General features: G+C 36.1%; 1 protein-coding gene and 1 long non-coding RNA gene across 2 annotated transcripts; one reads left to right on the top strand and one right to left on the bottom strand.

Moving 5' to 3' along the window:
* Positions 1-3867: 3867 nt before the first annotated feature.
* Positions 3868-9281, bottom strand: LOC112571264 (protein YIPF4-like). The gene is given in 10 exon segments (XM_025250142.1): positions 3868-4399; positions 5168-5206; positions 5208-5266; positions 5766-5778; positions 5914-5961; positions 5964-6008; positions 6380-6538; positions 6540-6552; positions 6768-6927; positions 9105-9281. Coding segments are annotated over 10 exon segments (819 nt in total). The 5' UTR covers positions 9250-9281; the 3' UTR covers positions 3868-4261.
* A 2451-nt stretch (positions 9282-11732) lies between these two features.
* On the top strand, positions 11733-14871 carry LOC112569742. The gene is made up of 3 exons (XR_003100527.1): positions 11733-11749; positions 13881-14000; positions 14842-14871. It is a non-coding gene; the product is annotated as an uncharacterized LOC112569742 (long non-coding RNA).
* The last annotated feature ends 7182 nt before the right edge of the window (positions 14872-22053 follow it).

Here is a 22053-nt window from a genome sequence, read left to right as displayed (position 1 = left end):
AATGAAAATCTGGAGAATAGTCTTACATTATAGTCTCAGGTCACATGGCCAAAACAAGTGAACTTTTGTTACATGTACCTTTACCAGGGGTTCTTGGAGACCGATCAAGGTGAGCATCCTCTGTACATATTGTTCTTATGTTACAGGTAGTATATTGGGAGCAGTTTTTTTTAGACATAGGGTCTTGAATTCCTGGATCTATTTTTCTACCAGCAAGCAATATTCCTGCTTTTGCATGTGTAACAGCAGATCTCTATGGTTTTTGAAGTGGTTGTCAACTAGTATGTCTTGGGCAAACGAGACTCAACAGTATCCAACTCTGTTAATATCTTTTTAATACAAAAAAGATCAATTATTTGACTAGTCTTTGAACTAACTCACCTTAGCCATTAACATGTTTGCACTAGAGCATGCCAACAATCTTTCCACTGTGACCAATGCCTTGATCATGACTTTTATCCAGCAAAGCTATATTAACAATGCAATGATGCAATGTAGGGGTTTACTCCCATAACCTTTTATCTTTTCCAAGGCTAAAATAAACTTGCAGCACTCTAAGTTCTTATAAATGTTTTATATCTGATAAAGATGCTTTCTTTGTTTAGATCATGTTTGTCTTGACTGTAGCCTGGTGGTTAGCATGCTGGACTGCAAAGCAAAAGTTGTTTGAGGTCTTTTGCATAGTAGTTGCTTAACAGAAATGAGTACCGATTACATCAGAATTAGTAGTAGAGTGGGGAAGGGGCAGGAGTGAGTTGGGTTTTGCCTTCCACATGCCATGCCTTAGGTATGGTTAGCATAGACTTATGTTTGGTTTCAGTAGATTGCTCCACAGCTTGTTATATTTTCTCCATCATAGAATATTATAGGCGACTCTCGAAGTGGAGAAAAACTACTACACAAATCAAACTTGGAAATGCAGTAATTGGGAATGTACACAGTGAGGAAAAGGGGTGCAACAAATGAGCAAGCATATAGCAGCTGGTATCCCTGGCACTTTTATTTCTTCCCCTTTAAAAAAAAAAAAAAAAAAAAGCAGGCAATAGCAGTTTCTCACACCTTCCACTTTCACCTGCTTCACACCAACACTCTGTCAGGAAATAAATCCCCTCTGCAATGCCAGGTACTCCAGCTAGTTGACAGATGTAGTGAACTATTACGGCAACTCTCTCCTTTTATATCTTCACAGAACAAGGCTGCTTCCCTGTTAGTACTTGTTGATAGCTTCTTTATTCTGCCAGTTTCATACCAATAAAACCCCATGAGAGCAAGCTCTTTGTGCTACAACTATCATTGTATAACTTTGTTCCTTGGTGAACAATAATTCATCAAGAATCTTTAGATGCATGCACTCAAGTTTCTCAATGAAAACCGAATAGCAAAGAATACTGAACTCAGCATAAACTTATATCATAACAACAATCACTAAATGGAATTTTATGCTGGAGTAAACTGAGAAATAAAGGCAAAGAGTGCATATAATAATAATGACGATGTGATTTCCTCATCTTCAAGGCAGGCTCAAAAGATTTTACAAAAATAGGATACACCAATAGTGGTACAAGGCTGTTAATTCTGAAACCAAGGAATTATAAGTTATGACAAGAGCCAAGAAAATCCACAGAGCCAGGGGCATAATAAACATACTTCTCATACGGACCACAATGTCTTTCTTGTACATGCACTGATTCAAATCTAAGCATGTACTGAAGCATGAAATGAAGCACTAGTCCCATAGATGTGAAAATGAAGTGTTCCTGGTTTTGAGATCAGAAGGCAACAGGAAACACCAAAGTCAACCTAGATCCAGACCAAAACAACGAAAAAAATAGTCCCCTCAACCAATTAGGTGAAAGACATCACTCTCATTTTTTCACATCCAGCTTATTTACTTTCATTTAACATATTAAATCTGAACTTCTAAGTCATATTAACATAAATATATAATCTCCCACATTGTTTTATAATGATATACAATAATGTCTTATTATCCTCAAAACCACAAAGGCATTCAAATCTGCCAAATCTAAACTAGTACCTTTTCTCGTAACTACCACAATGCATTATTAAACATTTAAAAAGTTATAAATTTACTACAATTCCAACATCAAAAATATAAAATATTTGCAGAACTTCTGCATTTACTCCAATTCATTGTTAATAAAATACAAGCCACCCAAATCCTAGCATTCTCATCTTAACACAAACTATAATGTCACTATAAAATTGTGGCTGGGGGAAAAAGACATTTGTGGGTTGTATCAAATGAACAAAAGCAGTTGTGCTTAATTTGAACATAATCTTGAATAACAGCTTAGTTATGCAAAACAAACTTTATATCCTGCATTTCTAAGCATGTTGTCAGTCTTAAAAGATTCAAATTTCCATTGAAAAGCATATAGTTTTTTTAGAAAACTGACATAGTTTGAAAAAATTACAAAAGACAAGGATCTACAAGATTATTCACTACAATCATTATATTGGCAACACCAGTAACACAAAGACTAAGACTGCTAGCGATTGCTTAGTAAAACCACACTAAACCTCTTGAGCCTAAATTGTTCATTGTCTTAAACCTGCATCTATTGAAAATTCAATTTTCTTCTTGTTATATTTTTAGTCCCTGAAGATGATAATATTAATAATCCAAAACAGTGGTGCTTGTTCGATTTGAGTAGAATCTATTCTAACATAATATGCCTGGATGAAAAAAAAAAAAAAATGAAATGAATGCTCAATGATTCTCTCATCCAAAGAGTTTTATCAGCTACAAAGATCTTGGATGACTGGAAGCAAATTTTATTCCATCATAAACTTCTCCTTTTTAACTGAACTGAGCTGATGTGTCAATTCCAACATGGTGCACATTTACTATGTCAGTGTTAAGGAGTTTCTGATAATTTTAAGTTTTAACCGGAACCAAAACAGATAAGGGAAGAAAAGTGCTGCACTTGAGCGCTGAGTTATATTCCTTGAACTCTTTTTTTTTTTTTCCCTGATGAAGGGGTAACAATAAAACCTCCCCTTCCTTCCCTTAAAAATGCATGTAATTTCTAGTTTTCCAAATGCTTTGTTAATTTTATGGCAAAAATATATTTATTTCAAGTGGTGTTAGTGATCATATTTTAATGTAAAAATAATAATAAGCTGAAAATTGAATTATTATTTAACATGTGTTTTATACTAATATCTCAAGTAAAGCTATATGTTGGGATATTTCCGTTCTTGACAGTGCAACATTGTTGTTTGCAATAATACACTGAAAAATAAAAAAAAATCTAGGATGTCTTAAAAACTGATGTTGTAAGCTTAGAATAACTGTTTATAAGTGCATTTTCAGGGATATGTTTACTGTCATCGTTATGCTTTTTTAACATAAAAATGTGCCAGTCCTACTTGTATCTCTGCATCAACGTCCTCCCAAAAATTCATTGGCTAGTGAATTTAAATAAACATGCTCGATAAGATAGTTTCTGACATTATACAATACTGTATATATAAATGCCTGAAGCAAAAACAATCTTATAAATAAAGCAGAGTGTGGCAGGGGTGTGTGTGTAAATAGAAAGGATGGCCTTCCTATGCAAATCCACACCCTTTTTCCAATCCTTGACAAATGTTTGGTTAGCTTACTTTGGCATGTTCTCCATTCTAACACGTTTCCAGTAGCTCCAAACAAAAGAATGCTTAGCAGACAAAATTTCAACATGCACAGGGCTAATTTTCACATCATAATTGATCACATCACAGATCACAGAGTCAAGGGAAATGAGTTGTGGTCAGAAATTTTAATCTCTCCTTCCCTTCAAGGAATGGTCTATTCTGCAGTAAGCAGATGGGATGGGCACTTAGACACTTCACCATATTATTCTTTGCTGGACTAAAAATGCCATGTCCCCTGCACACATCAATTACTGTTACACCAACCTCCCCTCCATAAATCTTTTTTCCAACCCATGTAAGCTTTCAGTATTTACAAAGTTTGAATAACAAGCAGCTTGGATGTATAACTTAACGCGTACATATAGGATTACAGGCAGTGAACTTACAGTATACCCAGTTTTGATGATAACTGGAGTTAGTATGTTAAGTGTCATACATGACTGCCCAAGACACATCCATAAGCAAAAAGTTTCACTCTTTCAAATTAGAATTTGATTTGCTTGGAGTGTATTTTGAAAAAAAAAGCAAAAACTAAAAGCTACAGCAGATCACCATTTGGGCCCACATCTAGAAGTATAGATGTAAAAGAGGATGCAATTCAAACACCTGTATACAGTGAAAGAAAATAAATATACAACAGGAAAACAGGATAAAGCAGAAGTGTTCTTTTTTGCTGTAGCTCTTCTACACACAGCAAGGATCCTGCACTGTATGCTGCCCACATCACTCCCAGTAACTGTTGATAAGGGAAAAAATAATTTGTACAAAGACATTGTCATCAGAATTTATAAAAATATGAGATTTCAGCATACATTTAAGAAAGGTAAAATGGACTGTTCCACACATCCCTACCTGGCAATATTTAGCTAAGCAGTTTTTAAGAAGGATTCTACTGATCTTTTAATCCTTTTATTCTCAAACATTATGATCTCAGACCAGGCCTTCATCCACTGTCAATGCTATTTTTTTTTCTATTTATTTTCATTTTCCATGCTTTTAGCACATTCTAAATATTATAAAGTATCCAAGAAATTTTGCCTGCCCCCGATTCCAAATTCTGACCTCTTTCATGAGTATGCTAACTAGTTTATTTCAGTTATAATTAGCATCAACTTGTTTTGTGGACTGAGGCCATCTCCTACTTGTCCTCTGATATCTGCTACCATACATTCCTCAGAATCCCTGGTATCTTCTGTTCACACAATGACAATTTATTTGAATCTCTGTTCATGTAGACAAGACTCATTTAATCTAGTTTTTTTTTTTTTAATTCTTAGACAATCTGAGTGTTTCTAACACTGGATTTTGTTTCCAAAGACAAAGGAGCAGATTGGGAATTTGGCTACTGTTTCCACTTACCACTAACCAGCATTCATCTCTTTCTCATGTTACGTTACACATGTGTAACATGTTACTTTGCACAAGAACAAACTTGTACAAGTCAAAATTCACAAATGTTTGATGAAAATGAATATCCAAAATTAATGTTGTAATTTAAACTTACTTGTAATGTCCTTCTGATAACAAAGTATGAGTTGACAAGAGAGAAGAAATGCTGCTATGATGACGAGTGGTAAAACAGAATAACCAATGACGCCAAGCACTGTGAGTATGTAACCTATAACAAGTTATGATAAAATTAACTTAAAGATATTAATGGCAACTCCATCATTCTGTATGCACATAATACTAAAGCCATGACAGCAAATTTTCATTTAGTCATAATACAGGCTTCCAAGATGAGCTGACAAGAAGATCCTTCGTATCTTTTACCTGGAGTGCATCACCAGCAATGAAGAAAAAACAAGATTCTTAAAGACCCCCATCAAGAGTAAAAAAAAAAGCCTAAATGAAAAGTTCACAAAAACTTAAGTGTTAAAGACAAATTTCAATGCATTTAGAAAAACACTACAAGGAAATATGACATGAAAATAAATGAAGACAGGATGAAACAACACATAAACTGGTAGAGAAGAAAACTACACTTTTACATTCAAAGAAAAAAGCAGCACTCTCTGGAGCTTTCCACATGTATGCACATGCCTTCTGCAACTAAAAAACTATGCAACTGGTGTATTCAGTGCGCACCACCCTGAGATGACCTTGGGAATATGACTGAAAACATAAAACTGTGTTACAGTTTTAAGAAATGATAATTTTAAATTAGTATAAATTGTATTTTTGTCTCATTACAGATCATCAGTCAGCATATGGTGTTTATGTCAATGGAGTAATTATTAGATAATGTACAGTGCATATAATTACCTCTCCTCCAAGGACTCTGGCCAGCAGAAAACACCAAGAATGCCACCAAAAAGCCAAATAGTAAGAATCCAAGACACAACCTACAATTATAAATAAAAATCACTAAAGGGAATAGTTAATACTTTACCCTCTTGGATAAAAAAATTCACAATTAAGAATCTCAAATACAAATTATATCTGTTAAATAATCTTCCTAATATACATGTAATCATATAAAATATTTCATAAATGAATGAGAAAGAATTGCTTTAAAATACTTTCAAAATTGTATAACTGTAATGAATATGTTAAATCATTAAATGCTACAATTTAGTTTTATAATAACTTAAGTAACCACTGTGAAAAAAATACATGGTTACACTTTGCCCTGATCTGGGTTTTACACACACACACACTCAGAGGAAATTAAAAAGGTTAACACCAAGAATCTTGCTTAGACAAATAAGCTTACTCTGAACTGCCCATAAAGGGAAACTAGGCATAAAGAAGAATGATGATAAGGGGGCCCCAGAAAATCTGGTGATTCTCGAAGAATGTGGCGATTAAAGCCTAGCTGTGGTAAAGGAAACAGAACACAGCGTACTTTATAATAAATATCCTTCAGATCAATAATCCAGCTCCTCCCTGCAACAGAAAATTTCAATAAGAAAAAAATCATTGGAAAAAAATCTTAAAAGATGACACTGGTAAAGTCTATGTATATATAAAAAAAAAACGAGACATAGACAAATAATAGTCAAATAATCAACTGCTTTGTGAATGTTGGATTCAACAAAGTGCTGTTCCAAAGCAGATCTTTGAAAAAGCTGCTTCACAAACAACAGGAGAATATTGCTTACAGGAGAGATCGCTGATCTTCTTCCTCTATCTCATCTTCTTCCAAAAGCCAACCAAAACCTCGATTCTCAAGGAAATTTAGAGCTGCACCACGCCTAACAACACCATAACCATCAGTCCTTGTAGAAGTGGTGTTTGAATTGATAGATCCATCCACCTTTACTGAAATTAAAAATTGGAAATCTAAAAATTTAGTAACTACAGGTATTGCTAAAATTCACCATGTGAAAAAGATCAACAAACACAGTCATTAGAATAGGGTACAGATATGTTTTCATTGTGAAACCCTCAACTAATGGGAAAACTATAAACAAATTTAACGAGGCCTAGTGTAAATTTTGATCTCTTTCTATGCATGGTAATGTTTGAAGGTGTATCTTTCAAGAACGAAAGAGAAGTATTTACCCAGTTAAGGAAATGATATCTTAGACTGAGCTTTACTCAATTTTTAAAAAAAGGTTACACCCCACTCGTCCTTTGAACACTCTTCATCATTAAAGAAAAGCTTGAAGTTTGACAGGCATGGTCCCAGGAATGCGAAATAAAGAAAAGATCTTTTAAAAAGAAAACATGTTTAACAATGTTATGGCACTAACCCTAAATTTGAAGCAAAATTATTGGCAGCTCATAGCCTGTCAATTCTTATGTTTTACTCACAATATCATCCTTACTGGCAGGTTTCACTATTCTTAAATGACCAAACTTGCAGGTTGACAGACCAGAATAACGATCAGCAAGGAAAACAGATTTTAAAAAGAATTGCTTTAAGCACTGTATGCCTTAGTGATCAAAGTGGTGAAAGACCATTATAAAAACAGCTGACAAACCATGATTGAAACCAGCTGACAGATCATGAGAAAAAAAAACAGCTTAAGACCATGACAAAAAAAAAAGCTGACAAATCCCGACTAAAGCCAGCACAGGATCAATGAAAATGAATTGAAAATAACAGAGAGAATTCATTTCAAATCAATGCTGTGTTAAGGCACAATTTTTTAATCAGTTTGGGGCAAAATACAGACACACATAAAATGGTTATCATGGATAACACAACAAACACATTACTCATGCATTGCATGATGTGTTTTGAGAAGTCTGAAGGAATAAAACCATAAATTAAGCAATCTGTTCATCTCCTCATAATGTTGAGTTTATGGAAGGACATGGAATAATTGACAAAGAAAGTGGGTGAAGTCCCTCAGAATTTTTCTGACCTGGTTGCCATTTTATTTATAGGAGATGGAAATTAGAGAGCCAAGATTCTCCCCAACTTCCTTACTATGGTGGTTAGCTTGTTGAGTGTGATGTTTTTTCTCCCTTTACTCAGGTTGGCAAATCAAACAAGGAAGAAGGGAAAGTTACAATAATGGAGAGATAATGCTGTCTAGTGTGTTTTGGAGGTTGGGACCCAAATCTTGTAGCCATGTCAGCTGGTGATATACAGCTATTTATCAGTAACTAAACCACTCTTAGCTGTATGAATGTGTGATAGTATTGTTGATTGTTGATGTTGCCCTGCATGGTTTTAATCCTTAATTTTTTTAATATGTAGAACTGCTTACTATTAGCCCTCTGGGATAAACAAAGGTGTATCTTATTATTCTTGTTTGTTAATCACAACTTTAGTCGATTCATCCACAACCCGAAGCTGATTCAACCATTGGAATCAGTTGATTTGACCACTATCCTGAGTTGATTTGTCCACAGCCCTTGGTCAATTCAACCACTGGCCTCAGCTGATTTGGCCACTAATTATCAGGGTAATCAGTGTAAATGATATCAGTGTAATGACAGTTGTTACTCCTTCTATGTAAACAAAATGAAACACTTTTTCAATATAAATTAGTCACGTGCTATACCTAGGGCAGCCGCCATTGTCATCAATAAAAATTAAAATATTTTGTTTAACAAAAAAGAAAACAACTTTGATCAATGCAGCTACACACACAGAGAAACGATCGAAGGGCACAAGTCAAGAAAGGATGATAAAAGTGAGTACATCAACATTCATTTATTTCATTGCAAAATTTTCGCACAGATGATGATGATGTGGTCAAATCAATTAAGGGCTGTGATCGAATTCAAATCGATCATAACTTATAAACTGTGGTCGAATCAACTATATATGGTCCTTAGTCGAATAGAACGTCCCCCTTAGACTACAGTAAGACATTTGTGGTCCTGAAATAAAAGTTTATATATTATATGAAGCTAATAACTGGATAAAAACAAAAAAAACAGCGATCTGAATTTTTTAAAATATTATTTTCGGGCAGTGGTTCCAAAACTTGTCATAAATCACCGCACTTTTTCGAGTGCTTAAATGCAGCCTGCCTTACCTTCATTAGAAGCTTGCGGGATAAACTGAAACTCATCAGGTGGAACAGTAGAGGAACTTTCTGATTGCGAAGAAGGTACATAAGTTTCCATATTAATCGCAACATTTTTAGCTCGAGGATTTTGGTTTGTAAACATGTTCGCCATGTTTCAAGAGTTGTAAAGCTGTCTAAATAACATTGACGTATTTACAAAATTCACTTAAAATTACAAAATAAACTAATGTTAATGTCTATTTCTGGTATATTTCAAGCCTAATGTAGATATTTTGCGCGCAGTTTAAAAAATTCGAAACTTAAATAATAAAGATTCTGCTTTTGGCATTTGGCGGGAACTATTCGGTTAATTTGTTGTTCTTTGTATAGTATCATATTGGGTTAGCGCGTTATGAGAGAATCGGAATAGGTGTGCAGAGGATCACGTATGTACTCTCACAATATTTTATCTTCATTTTGTTAATCTTTTCAGCAGCTTGCTAAGACTACTAACACTTTTATCCACGTTAACGGTCCACTGGCACAACGGTTAATTTTCATCACAATTAAATTAAGTGCGGTGAGGATCGATTGTCGTGGGTTCACATCCCGTCTTGTGCTCGCCGTTCTTTCTCATCCTGTGGCACTTACAATTCTGGCGGTTTTGCTCTGATATAGCTTTAGTAGCTGGCTTGGTGTAAAATACAAATATATGTCTTGCCCCCTCCCCCAGTGTCGGGAAGACGTGTGGCCTGCTCACCAGGCAGATCAGCAATATATACATGTATACTGGTACCTGATATAGCAAGGAAGTTTTCGGTTCTATCTGCCGAGCACAAGACACAGTGAACTAGTTATATTTTCACTGGTGGCCATAAAGACTATAAGACCATTTATTATTTAATTTATACTAAGTCTGTTACATTATATATTTTGTTTCAGAGATCTTACATGATTATATTCATGTCATTATAGTGGATATTGTAACTAAAGTAGGTCTGAAGGAATGTGAAAGGTTTGGAGAAGATATAAAATTGTGTTCAGTTACTTAGCATGAACCTATGGGCAAAGTTCTTGTCATAATAAACTGGTTTTTGCAGATCATTCTTCACATGGGGAAATATGGTTTACAAATTTATTATTATTATAACAATATATAGCAATCCTTACAGCTTGGGGTGGAGCACTGTCACTCGACAAACAGAATCTTTTCGTTTGGCTGACGATCTTAACTAGGGCTTATTTATAGGTTATTTTGGGGGAAACACAGTAGGCTGTTGGGTTTTTGCAAGTGCTGTCAAACAGTGGCAGTGGCTGAAAACAAGAGGTGACGAGCACAGACACATTTTGCAAATATACTAGACGTGTCACACAACCATCTAACCATTAATATAGAGGCAACAAATATGTTTACATTTTTCCCCCTTCAGTCAAGATAAAACTGTAGATGTGCTTAAAATATTATTCATAGACAAGTATATTTCATTTATTGACCAAGTGAAAGTACATGGAGAAGATGGTCGCCAATTATTGGACAAATACCTATCGCACTCACTTGCAGATGCTACTGCTCACACGTAAATTTCCTCCAAATTCATATGCACATATATACCTACTACCCTTCTTTCTCACATGCTCTCTCTCTCTCTTCCACACTCTTTATCACCTACACAGACAGCCCACTGGACATACACATTGCAGAGATACCAAAATACATGTGAGCAGGCACATATGGATGCTTGCTCACCCTCACTGACTGCAAAAAGGACACATCAACTAGTATTGTTCCTGACATGAGAGGAAGAGTTCAGGAAGGCTATCACTTAAGCAAAGAAACTATTTCTTGACTGAGAAGTTTGGGCCTCGACGAGTCTTTACCTATACATGCATACACAAATAGTAATTTGGCTTTGATGTGGAGTTGTCTTGAGTCTGTCTTCTTTCTACTATTAGTTTGGCTTATGGTAATTCACTCCTATCTACTCCAATCTAGTACTTTCATTAAGTTGCTGTACTCAGTAAATCATGTTTGCAGTCATACTGTTACAGTCATTACAGCATTTGCAACCATCGATAGTGTCACTGCTGTCTCAGTGGGCTGGTGAGATTGTGTCAGTCCTTCATCAAGTGCAGACAATCATTTCCCTCAGACCAGATATTCTCATGCATAATCCGTCTATCCCATCTCTGGGTCCTTGAGTCATGATCTCATCTATGTTTCCATGCTGCAACGCAGATTGATGGTTACTTACATTGTTTTTTTCAATTTAGAGATAGAATAATTCCTTCTCTTTGGTCTACATTAAGTTTTGTTGCTTTTTAGTTTATTTCAGACATTTTATCTCTTCTACCACATTTATGTATTTGATTTTTTGCCCACTTAGTACATTTTTTTTAGTTGTGATATATTATTATATTATTTATTATAGTTTACATTTGTATATTATTCATTATGTATACACACATACAAACCCCCCCTTTTTTTTATCTTTTCAGGGTTAGACTTTCTAATGGGAATCCAAGGCTTGCTTCCATTTCTAAAAAAATCCACAAGCCAGCTGAACATTGCCCAGTTTCGTGGGATATACTGTGGCTATTTGATGCTTATTGTTGGGCTTCACAAAGGGGCTTTTGCTTTGCTGACAAGCTTGCTCTGGCGAGAAGACTGATCAGTGAGTGCCGATAGATGTTTTTGTCCATCGGTTTACTGTTTAATTAATAACCATTTATAAAGTAGGGTGTCAAGATAATGCAATATGTATATAATGTTGCCAGATTTATTGCAGTATGCCATAGGACTAATTAAAACATTTTGTCAAATTTTTATGGGCTCGCTAAAGGAAAATTTTGAACTTTTGCCTTTCACTTACCACCTTAAAAAATAAAAACCTTGTTTTGTTGAATTCATCTTTTTTGCAATTTGTGAGGTTGCACTTCACACAGAAAAAAAACAGTAGGTCATTTGTGGGGAAATAGCAAATCAAAGCAAAATTTGTCTTGAAGGTCAAACCGTTTATGACTTTATTGACAATGCATGGTGTGATTCTTTACATTAAACTGCCGGGGTGTGTTTGATGAGTGGGTGTTTGTATGATGAGTCTAAAATTTTCTTTTAATAAAACAAGTATCATCTGTTATTGTTATGTGTATTTCATTCGGAAATAAAATCTGTGTGAGCATGTAGATGTGTGTGTGTGGGGGGGGGGGGAGCATGCTTACTCTCAGAATGTAAACATGCACAAATTTGAGTTGCAGATTAAATACATCTCAATAGCTTTTAAAGACATAACTGAAAAGGCACTGCAAGGAAGCTATGAGAGAAAAAAAACTTCAAAGCTTTGATTCTTATAAGTATGGTTAATGACCTTCTTAAGTTCAAGTAAATTAACAGTGGGCAAAAAAAAGTTTCACGTGGTTAATGGCTCATAAAATTAGGTGCAACATTTTTATTCAGGAAAACAATTGTTTTAAGTGCACTGTTCGGTGATCTATCATGTATAGACGGTCCAAATATGCAGTGGTTTTCTAGTTCGCCTGATTTACATCCCTTAGAACTAGGCATCCTTGGCATTTAGGCCTGTACACACTGTATGGTCCTTGCATTTTATATTGTTGAGAGTGGGTATGGCATGACCCCATGTTATTTTAGATGGTCTGTGCCCATTCACCTTTGCTTTAGCTGCTTGATCTTAGCCAATATCAATATTCATCCAGATGGTTATGCTTTGGAGGATTTCTTAACACAATCTATTAGCTACTCTTGTGCAGTATTGTTAAATAAATTCAACTTTACAAATAAATTTTTCAGTTTTTCTAGCTGACACGGCATAAATTCAGCCTCCCGGCTTTTATCTGAAAAATTAACCAAATAAAGTGTTGCTTTACCACTTCTATATTTTTATTTTATTTCTGCCCTGGAGGATGAAATTCAGGAAATTTCTTCAGTCACTCATCCCTTGACTGGCACCTGTTGTTGGTGGGAACAGATGGATAGATGTGGCAGCTGACAAGGCCTGCCACTCTTGTCTATTTTGACCAATAGTGAGCAAGGCATGTACAGGAGGTCCAGTCTTTGACATTCTTAAGCCAGTTCTTTCTCTGGCTACCGCAGCTTCGACTAAACTACAAGGTGCATGGAAGGATAGTCACATGGCCAAAGAAAGAACCACTATGTCACCTGAATGTTGAAGTAGAGGTTCCTGGTATCCTATGAGTGTGGCAGTCTTGTTTTTGTACAAAGTTGTTACTAGTTCTATGTTCTCTTTGTGAAGATCTGAAGCAGTCTCCTCAGGCACTTGTTCTCGAATGCCCATTCTTTTGTTTCGGCAAGCATAATCCACTTGTCACATCCATAGAGCAGGATCTTACTACCAGGGATCATGTACAGCTGTACTTGGTGAAACCTTATCTTATGGCTATGCCATATCCTATCTACTTAGGGAATTTTCTTAGATATTCCAAAGTTTAACACAAAAAACAAACTGGTAAAAAGATTCAAAGTATTCTTTGAGCTTTTGAAACTCCCATTGTCATTTCTTAAAAGAAAATTACTGTTCAACACATTTGGTGCCAGGGTAATTAATGCTTACTGTCCAACGGGAGTAACTTTGGTTGAAGAGCAAAAGTACATTATAATCCCTCATGAACATATGTAAGTCTCATACAAAGAGACTTATTGGAAGGTGTTAATTTGTCATTAATCAGTGTTTAGCCACCTGCAACTTATTCCCTTCACACTATCAACATCCTCTGTTTTTTATACTTCCAGCTGACAGATATTAACCTATTCTCGTCTAATGACAGGTATGTGTTCTACTGCATGAAATATGTAGACTATTTGCTACAAAACCAACTGAAGCCGATTCTTGTCTTTGATGGATGTCACTTGCCTTCTAAGAAGGATGTGGAAAGTTCTCGACGTCAGTGAGTACTTTGCCTTTGTAACATCCTCTTAAACGCGGTCTCATCTGCTCATGTCATTATATTTAAATAGTTGCACCTTTTGTGCCTGCAGCTCTTGTATTTAATTTTTGTATGAATTATACTTTTAAAAAATGCATTTTCTAAATTAGAGGGAATCATGTTTATCTCACTTAAAGTAATGCAGCTAGTTAGGTTGCAGACATAAAATCGCTTGGTAATAAAACTTGGCAATGACATATTATCAAAATGGGGCCGAATCACTCAGAAAGATTCAAAAGCAAAAAATTGAACACAGACCTTAACAGGATTTCAAGCGATATAATGTACACTCTTTAAAAAGTCTGTCAGGACTTAACAACATAGCAACTGAAGAAAACCATCACAAGGAAGAGTTCTAGAACAACACAAAAAGCAGCCTTCAAAACATCACTCCTTGGCCTCAGTTTTAATCTTGACAATTTGTTACTTGTGGAGCCTTTCAATAACACCGTTGTATCAAAGAAAAAGCAGCCGTCGTAAAACACTCACACTCATGCGAATCATTCATCATCCACACAGCTTTTCTAATTCTCATCCCTTTCCATCTGATAGTTAAAAAGAAAAGGTTTACCCGTAGTCCTCAGAGAGAAAAAAAACTGCAGCTGTACTGATCCGCTTTTCTGTAATACATACCTTTTACCCCCAAAAAGTCAAGTTTCTATATTCTGTCACCAACTGCAGCCCCTCGTACAAATGCTATAAAATATATTTCTAGGCATTATGAGTGTAACAAAAATTAATTACTTTCATGGCATGAATAGGAATTAGCTTTAAAAAATATTTTATTAATTTGTGATGCAAGGCGAAGAGAGAAGAATCGAGCACAAGCAGCCTCGCTGCTAAGGAAGGCAAACGCAGCCAGGCAAAGGAGTATCTCCAACGTTGTGTAGATATCACTCCCCCAGATGGCTCTTGGAACTGATGAAGGTGAGTCCAAATAAAACAATAGCTGCTTCTTAAAAAATTCGTGGTCACCAGATGTGTGTAAGTGAGATGACAAAAAGAGGTGATCGTTTGCAATGTTTTCAGTCCCATTTATCTTCTTGCCGATTTCATTATACTAAATTCTTTTAACTAGTATCCCATTTTATAAATAGAATCACTTTGTACCTTTCATCACACCATCCAGTTTTACCATGCCAGCAAATGAAGAATGATGTTTCATGGACCAGGCAGACAAACAAAGCAATGAACAGCAGCACTTTATAACTTATTCTTAATGAAAAGAAATTAACATTTTATAGCGCGGTGATATCTTTGCCATAAACTGCCATCTAAATGAATCTTTGAATTTTGACATCACAATAATAATAAAAAAAATATATAGAGTGCACGTTACTTTATTCTACCTAAGAAAAATGTTTATTGGATTTTACATGTTTACTCATAAAACCAGGTGTGCTCAGCTAATGAGCTGATAACTCCAAACAGGCTTACATATGATATACGTTTGTGCTTTTTTTTTTTGAGTAGTTCTGCTAGTCTTAAAGGGGTTATCACTGACTTTACTATTTAAGCAGCAGCTAAATTTCTGAAAATCGCACTCTTGGTCATGCACTATTTCAATTATAATGTCAAAATTATTCAGCAACGGATAGTCTCATCACATACTATCCACCATCAATACTGAATCAAACTTCTGTTGTATCTTGCTGCTGAAGTAAATGTATTGCATTTAGGCAAAGGAAATGGGTCTTGTTCTCTGATTCTTGTTCATTTGGAAAGTCTTAGATGCCTAAGCATGATTCCTACTTTAGGGGGCAAACTGGTGGCTCAGTGGTCAAGTGATGTTATTTTAGGCATTGTGTTTTTCCACTGCATGGGAAGCTCTTTTTTTTACAGGGTTGGCTGCATGACCAGGATTGTAGTTGTGTACTTCTTCGTCATTCCCTAGCATATGGCATAATCAAATAAGGAAAAAGTCTTCTAATTATGCTGCATGGCAGTTCGTTTGAAGTTGAACTGATGCTGAACTGATTTGTTAATTTATCTTGACCAAAAAAATGAAAGATAAACGTTTATAACGGAATTATTTGTATGATACAGGACCATGTCATGCACGTGTGTCGATTGTATGTGGCTCCATATGAGGCTGATGCACAACTGGCATATCTGAACAGGGCTGGGATTGCCCAGTTCGCGTAATCACTGAGGATTCTGATCTTTTTGCTGTTTGGCTGCCTGATAAAGTAAGTAATTTTTTAGTGGATTTGACAAGAACTGCTCCATCTACACATTCAAAACCATGCATCCAAACATGTTTCTTTTTAAACTTATTTAATGAATAGTATTATCTGGTTCTTGCACGTGTGTCCTGCATTTTGTAAAAAAAAAAAAACCACCACCATAATCTTGTCTTTTAAGAGAAATTTTTTGAAAAATTTGAATGTGAAATTGAGTACATTTGTTAAGTTAAGCAGCTATTCTGGTAATACAGATTTTTGAGAAGCTCTTTTTCTCCAAGCTCTCTCTGCACATTAACCTTAAGGTACCTGAACAATGCTGAGCACACAATATGACACTGCACTAGCCCGTTAAGAAAAAAAAAGAAATAGAAATAACCCCAAAATAAAAAATGAGTAGGAAGCGGCATTGACATTACTATTCAGCAAAGATTTCTGAAATCTTTACAGTTTTTTTAAAATAGATTTTTTGCTTGGCACCAAAAACAGTCAAACTCCCTGTTCTTTATTACATCTTACATCCATGCTTACCCACCACTGAGTCCTTTAAATGTGCAGTAAAAATAACTGTTTCCACCATGAGCACTATTAAACACCATCTACTACTAACCTGCTCTTTCTTTCTCAGTCTCAGTCTCTGATTAGTCTGTCCTACTAAATCCCTGATGCTGATTACTTTTCGCATGAAACTAGTTTTTGCATCAAGCGCTGAGTGCATGTTCCTATATGAATGGCATGCATGCGTTGTATAAATTTCACATTATTATCATTTAATATGTCTATAGCTTCACTGTAGCTTAAAAATTTGCTGGAGATTATTTTATAAACAGTTTGTACTTGTTTTATTTTCAGATTATTTTCAAAATGACCGTATTATGGAAATGACCCCACACGCCAAACACAACTATACTTATTGACCGCTCGAATTTAAATGAAGTGTGTGAAATTCAGGATGGTTTTTACACTTTCGAAAAATTTCCTACATGTGTATTTTATCTGGATGTTGATTATCTCCCTTCACTGCCAGGAATTGGCCTAGTCAAAGCATGTAAAGTTTTTAAGATCGCACGACAGACGGCATATTCAACAGTATAACAGATTATTATGCTACATCTGATTTCATATTTCTTACTTAACATAACAGTAATTCATATTCAAATCTGAAGCATTTTCCATGTGATCAGCTTTTTTACCTAATAGTATTAAAGACAGACTTTAGAGAGACTTTAAAGATAAGTCTGTTCAAACTTAAAGTTTCTTCTCTACATCTCATTCATATAGATAGCCTTTGTTTTTGATATATATCTGTGGTAACAGCTGGTTTATTGAATACAGCACTCTGATGGCTTTCATGTTGGTCTAACTCTTATCCAAAATGTGAAACAATTGCAGATTCTGAGGAAATTGCCCACGTACCTAAAAAATGAATGTTGATTTGTGACAGAGGAATATATCGAAGGGTTCCAAAGGGCAAATAACACTTTTTGTACCAGCTGGTCTCATGATCCACTTGGAGTGCAAGCTGTGTCCCCTAAACCCTTATCCCCCAGAAACGACGGCCCAGAGAGAAAATGACTTATGCTGGACTGCGTATCCTTACCAATCTTTGTTACTTTAGCCCTCCGACAGTTTTTGTTATAATCACAAAACAATGATTATAATAGGCTGTGTTTCTATGATCCTATTTAAAGCAAAATCCCCTTTAGATTTGACAGCTTCATTTTTAACTCAGTTGACTATAGCAACTCAAAAACAGTGGTGTTAACTGATTTATCAGGGAAGATGAAGTGGTGAGGTTGAATTCCACCACCCACATTATGGCCTTTGTCAATATAACAACGCTTACAATTCATTCTTACCTATAGCATAAGGCCTCTTGTATCTCGCTAACAAACATTCTAGAACAGTATGTGTTTTGGAGCTGAAGGCAATTCAAAGTTGACCTAAATAATGGGTATGTAACTCTCTCCTGCTACATTTCTTATCTTGCTGGCCTGTCTTAAGCATGTATTACCTATTCATTCATTTATTAGCCCACGTAGGGTTGTAAAAAAAAATTCAAGCGAATTAAAATGTTACTGTTTGAAATCCTTGACATTTAAGATACTTTGATTGAAAAGAACGGCACTTGCAGATTGCTCTGGGGTGCCAACTTAAGATGTTTCACACATTCAGGAAGATTGGTGACTTTGATCCCATCACTCATTGAAAGGTGATCAGTTTTATTTGATTTGAATGAACATATAGTAACACCAACATTATAGAACCAGTGAACTAACTTAAGATCAGCAGCTCATGAGAACAAGTATACAGGTGAACATATAAGTGCTGAGCTGGCATATGGATATGACAGGAATTAAATTTGACCAAATTAAGCAGAACCTCTTCTAAAGTTTACTGAGATGTCCACTGCTAAAAATTATTATTGCTAAGCAGGACATGTCAGCTTAATGATATAGCAACTTGATAGTTCTCCCAGAAATATTTGGATACACATTATGTGCTTGCCTGAGATGCCCTTAATATCAGAAACGTATTGCAGTATTAATCTGACTTAATCGGTCAGGTTTTCTTTGTCGGTAGAGCAGCAAAAATATGGATCAAAAGAGCAGCATTTGCTCAGCATCTGGAGCCACCATATCAACCTGCTTCTCAAAAATACAAGTATCAGAGCTCACAAAACAATTCATCTTCTCCAAGTGATCAGGCTGAGAGAGAAGAAACTCTAAAGTCTACATTGACCAAAAACATATTCTGTTAAGCAGGTAAAGCCAGGTGAGAACATAGTTATGCCAAATAAATGTTAAAACTAAAGAACGAGTATCTTAAAACTTATTGAGGACTTAATATCATAAATCATTGACATAGCAATAAAGTTATGTAATTAGGTGTGTACTTTTTGTATGGACCCCATGATAAAAATAAACCAGTCAATTTTATCTGGGGCGGGGCTAAAAAATCCCAACACTTTTAACTGGGCGAGGGGGCTGTTCTGAAAATTCCTTGCAGATTATGAATAGGAGAACATTTGTTATGCTAATAAATATTCAGTAGTGTTTTAAATGTATTTAATGTTAAGTTTCATGTTGATTTGTGACACCTTAGTCTCTCATTCAACTCAGGTTTGTTAACTTTTTCTTGTTTTTTTTCTTATACAGCTGAGGAATGCCCTGAAGTTAAAAGTAATGCGTGAACTCATCAGTCTTTATGCAACACAGCAGAACAAGAAAGAAGAGAACAAAGCTGGATTCTAGTGGAAGCCAGTCCTGTTGAAAGGAACGAGATTCATGTATCTACCATAGTGCATGAAAAGCATATTTCAAGAACAATTCCCCATTTACACTCATAACACACGAATGGCGGCCTCTTCAAGGAGGAACTGACAATGGACAATACTTCTGTCTCCCAAAGAAACGCTGATTGAGAGTGGGATCGTCCAAGCAGAAGTGAACAGAAAAACTAGTTGGTAAAGAAAATAAAAAAAAATCGCCTCCCCCACGCAAAAAATAAATTTGCGCAGTCTCACTCAGACACTCATTAAGCGAAACAAACCTTTTCACTTGATGCACAGTGGCATCAATGGAAACTTAATGCCACAGAAGTCAGAAGCAGGCAAGCTCTCAAGATGTCTCCAATCTGTGTTTTTTGTTGGGTTATTTTTTTTTTTAAACTCTTTATATTTTATTCCTTATGATTTATCAAAACATATAACTGTGTATAACCTAATCAACCATTTTGACATAGAAATGATGAAGAACTTTGTGGGTGGCTTCTTTGGCTAGCAAGGGAGATTAAGTTGGACACTGTAGTCCCTTGAGCGAGATGACCATCTTTCTGGCTGCTCATAATATTTTTTGTTCTGAATGCGGTTTTGAATAAGCACCTTTCTTATCTTTGCAGTTCTATGAGATCAGATCCCTTTATTATTATTATTGTAATCAAACACTATTTGAGACACGTAGAATACAACTAGTTTGTTGAAAGGGTCTATGGTTACCGGTCACTAAATTTAAGAGAGTCATCTGGATACTGTAAACTGGGGTAATCTGTCAGACCTGGCCATCATCTAAATAATGTCTGAAGCATCACACCAGCTCCAGCATGTGACTGCCAAAAAAGTCATTCCTTAAAAGTGCCTGCTTAATGTATTTTGTGCCTACCAGCAATACCTGATTCCTTTCTGATCAGATATGTGATTAGGATTTGTTTGCTCCTTCTTCACCACTACCCAGCCCACCCATTTGGCCCAATTGTTTGGGTTAGATAGCAGCGGGCATTGATGTGGGTCCTTAGAGCATTATTAAACCTAGTATTTGTATATGGTTTGCTTCTTTTTCTTTCTTCTTACAGTTTTTGTGTAGGTTTTTATATAAGGGGTTAGAGTTTTACTTTATTAGGCCATACCTTATCCGTTCTGGTTCATAGTTCTGGTTGTAGATGAGGGGAAAAACCCCATGTTCCTAATGGTTTAGTTTTTTCCCCCCCAAGATTACTTACAAGTATATGGCCTTATTGGATAGGTTATACCAGGTACTTATTAAGCATTCAATATATGGCAAAGTGTTTAAGAAGGGTTTTTGTTATTTATCACTTGGGTTTACAAGATGGTTCCATATACACGCGCCACCCTCCCACACACACCCCCATATCCTCACACACCACACACGTCACCATCCTTAGCGAGCGCGCTCCTGCCTATCTCCTCCTCACAGTATCACTTTGCTCCACCAACCCTCCCATACACAAGGCCAATGACTTGCCAACCCACCTGCTAACGGTATTTGTAATCCATAGCTCTGCTTGTGGTAGTAATGGCAGCCATTTATGTTTGATGGCCAGTCCTATACGTATTTAGCAAGACCTTGTTTTGCGAGCTCTTTCTCTTTTTGTTTTGTTTTCATACACTCCAGCCCTACACATGTGACGGTGGTAAGTCTTCCCGTCACCACATTGCAGCTCTCCCTCACCTTACCCAACCTCTAACATATTGGAATCACAGAATACTTAAGTAGTAAAATATTTGATCAGGGGATTGGTAGAGAGAGGATTTGTCTCTAACTAGTCTTGACTCAATTATCTTGCCACCTTTTATATACAGCAGTTCCGGGTGGGCCGCCAACGGTTAGCGCTCTCACCAATACCAGTGAAAGGTGACTGCCGAGACTTCGATTTCTCCTCTAGGGGCAACGCTGTTCTTTCTCTGCACTGCCATCTGTTTACAGGAGCTGGCCTGCACTTGCCGATAATATCAGCCATCAGCTGCTGGCATCAGGCAAAACACCAATTCCCCTGTTATCTTCCACTCCTGCACTACTTGCATGCTCTGATGTACGCATAGCGAAAAGATTCTCTCCCAAAAGTTACCCCACTTAGGAGGATCATACAATCTGCCGGTTGCATCTTTGCCTCTTGACAACAATATTATATTTGGTATTATTGGTGAGCATGCATGAGTTAGGACTGTATTTTAGGTTATTCTTTAGTTTTTGATGATTCTTGTGTTTTTTTGACAAGCTTATTTTGGTTTCTTCAGGGCTACCTTCCATGGAGTGTCAAACGCTTGTCATGGTAAAAACAGGAAGCAGTTCTCTTCTTGATCTATGCTGACGGTTCATTTTGAGAAACAGGGTCATGCGTCTGATGTTACAAAGCAAAGAGTGCAAGAAGTCCAAGACACTTGACACGAAACTAATGAGAAAAAGAACAAGGAATGACTGTCACACGGTTTCCCTCCCCATGCTTGTTTCTCGTCTTCATTAGAAATGGAGAACAAAACTGCTGCGTGTCTCTTAATAGTAAAGCCCTTAATAGTAAACAAATGCCAAAAAGCC

Source organism: Pomacea canaliculata, linkage group LG8 (genome assembly GCF_003073045.1).
Source record: "Pomacea canaliculata isolate SZHN2017 linkage group LG8, ASM307304v1, whole genome shotgun sequence".
NCBI classification, from domain to species: Eukaryota; Metazoa; Mollusca; class Gastropoda; order Architaenioglossa; family Ampullariidae; genus Pomacea; species Pomacea canaliculata.
Note: the sequence above shows the minus strand (reverse complement) of the source record. Positions and strands in the feature narration are given on the sequence as shown.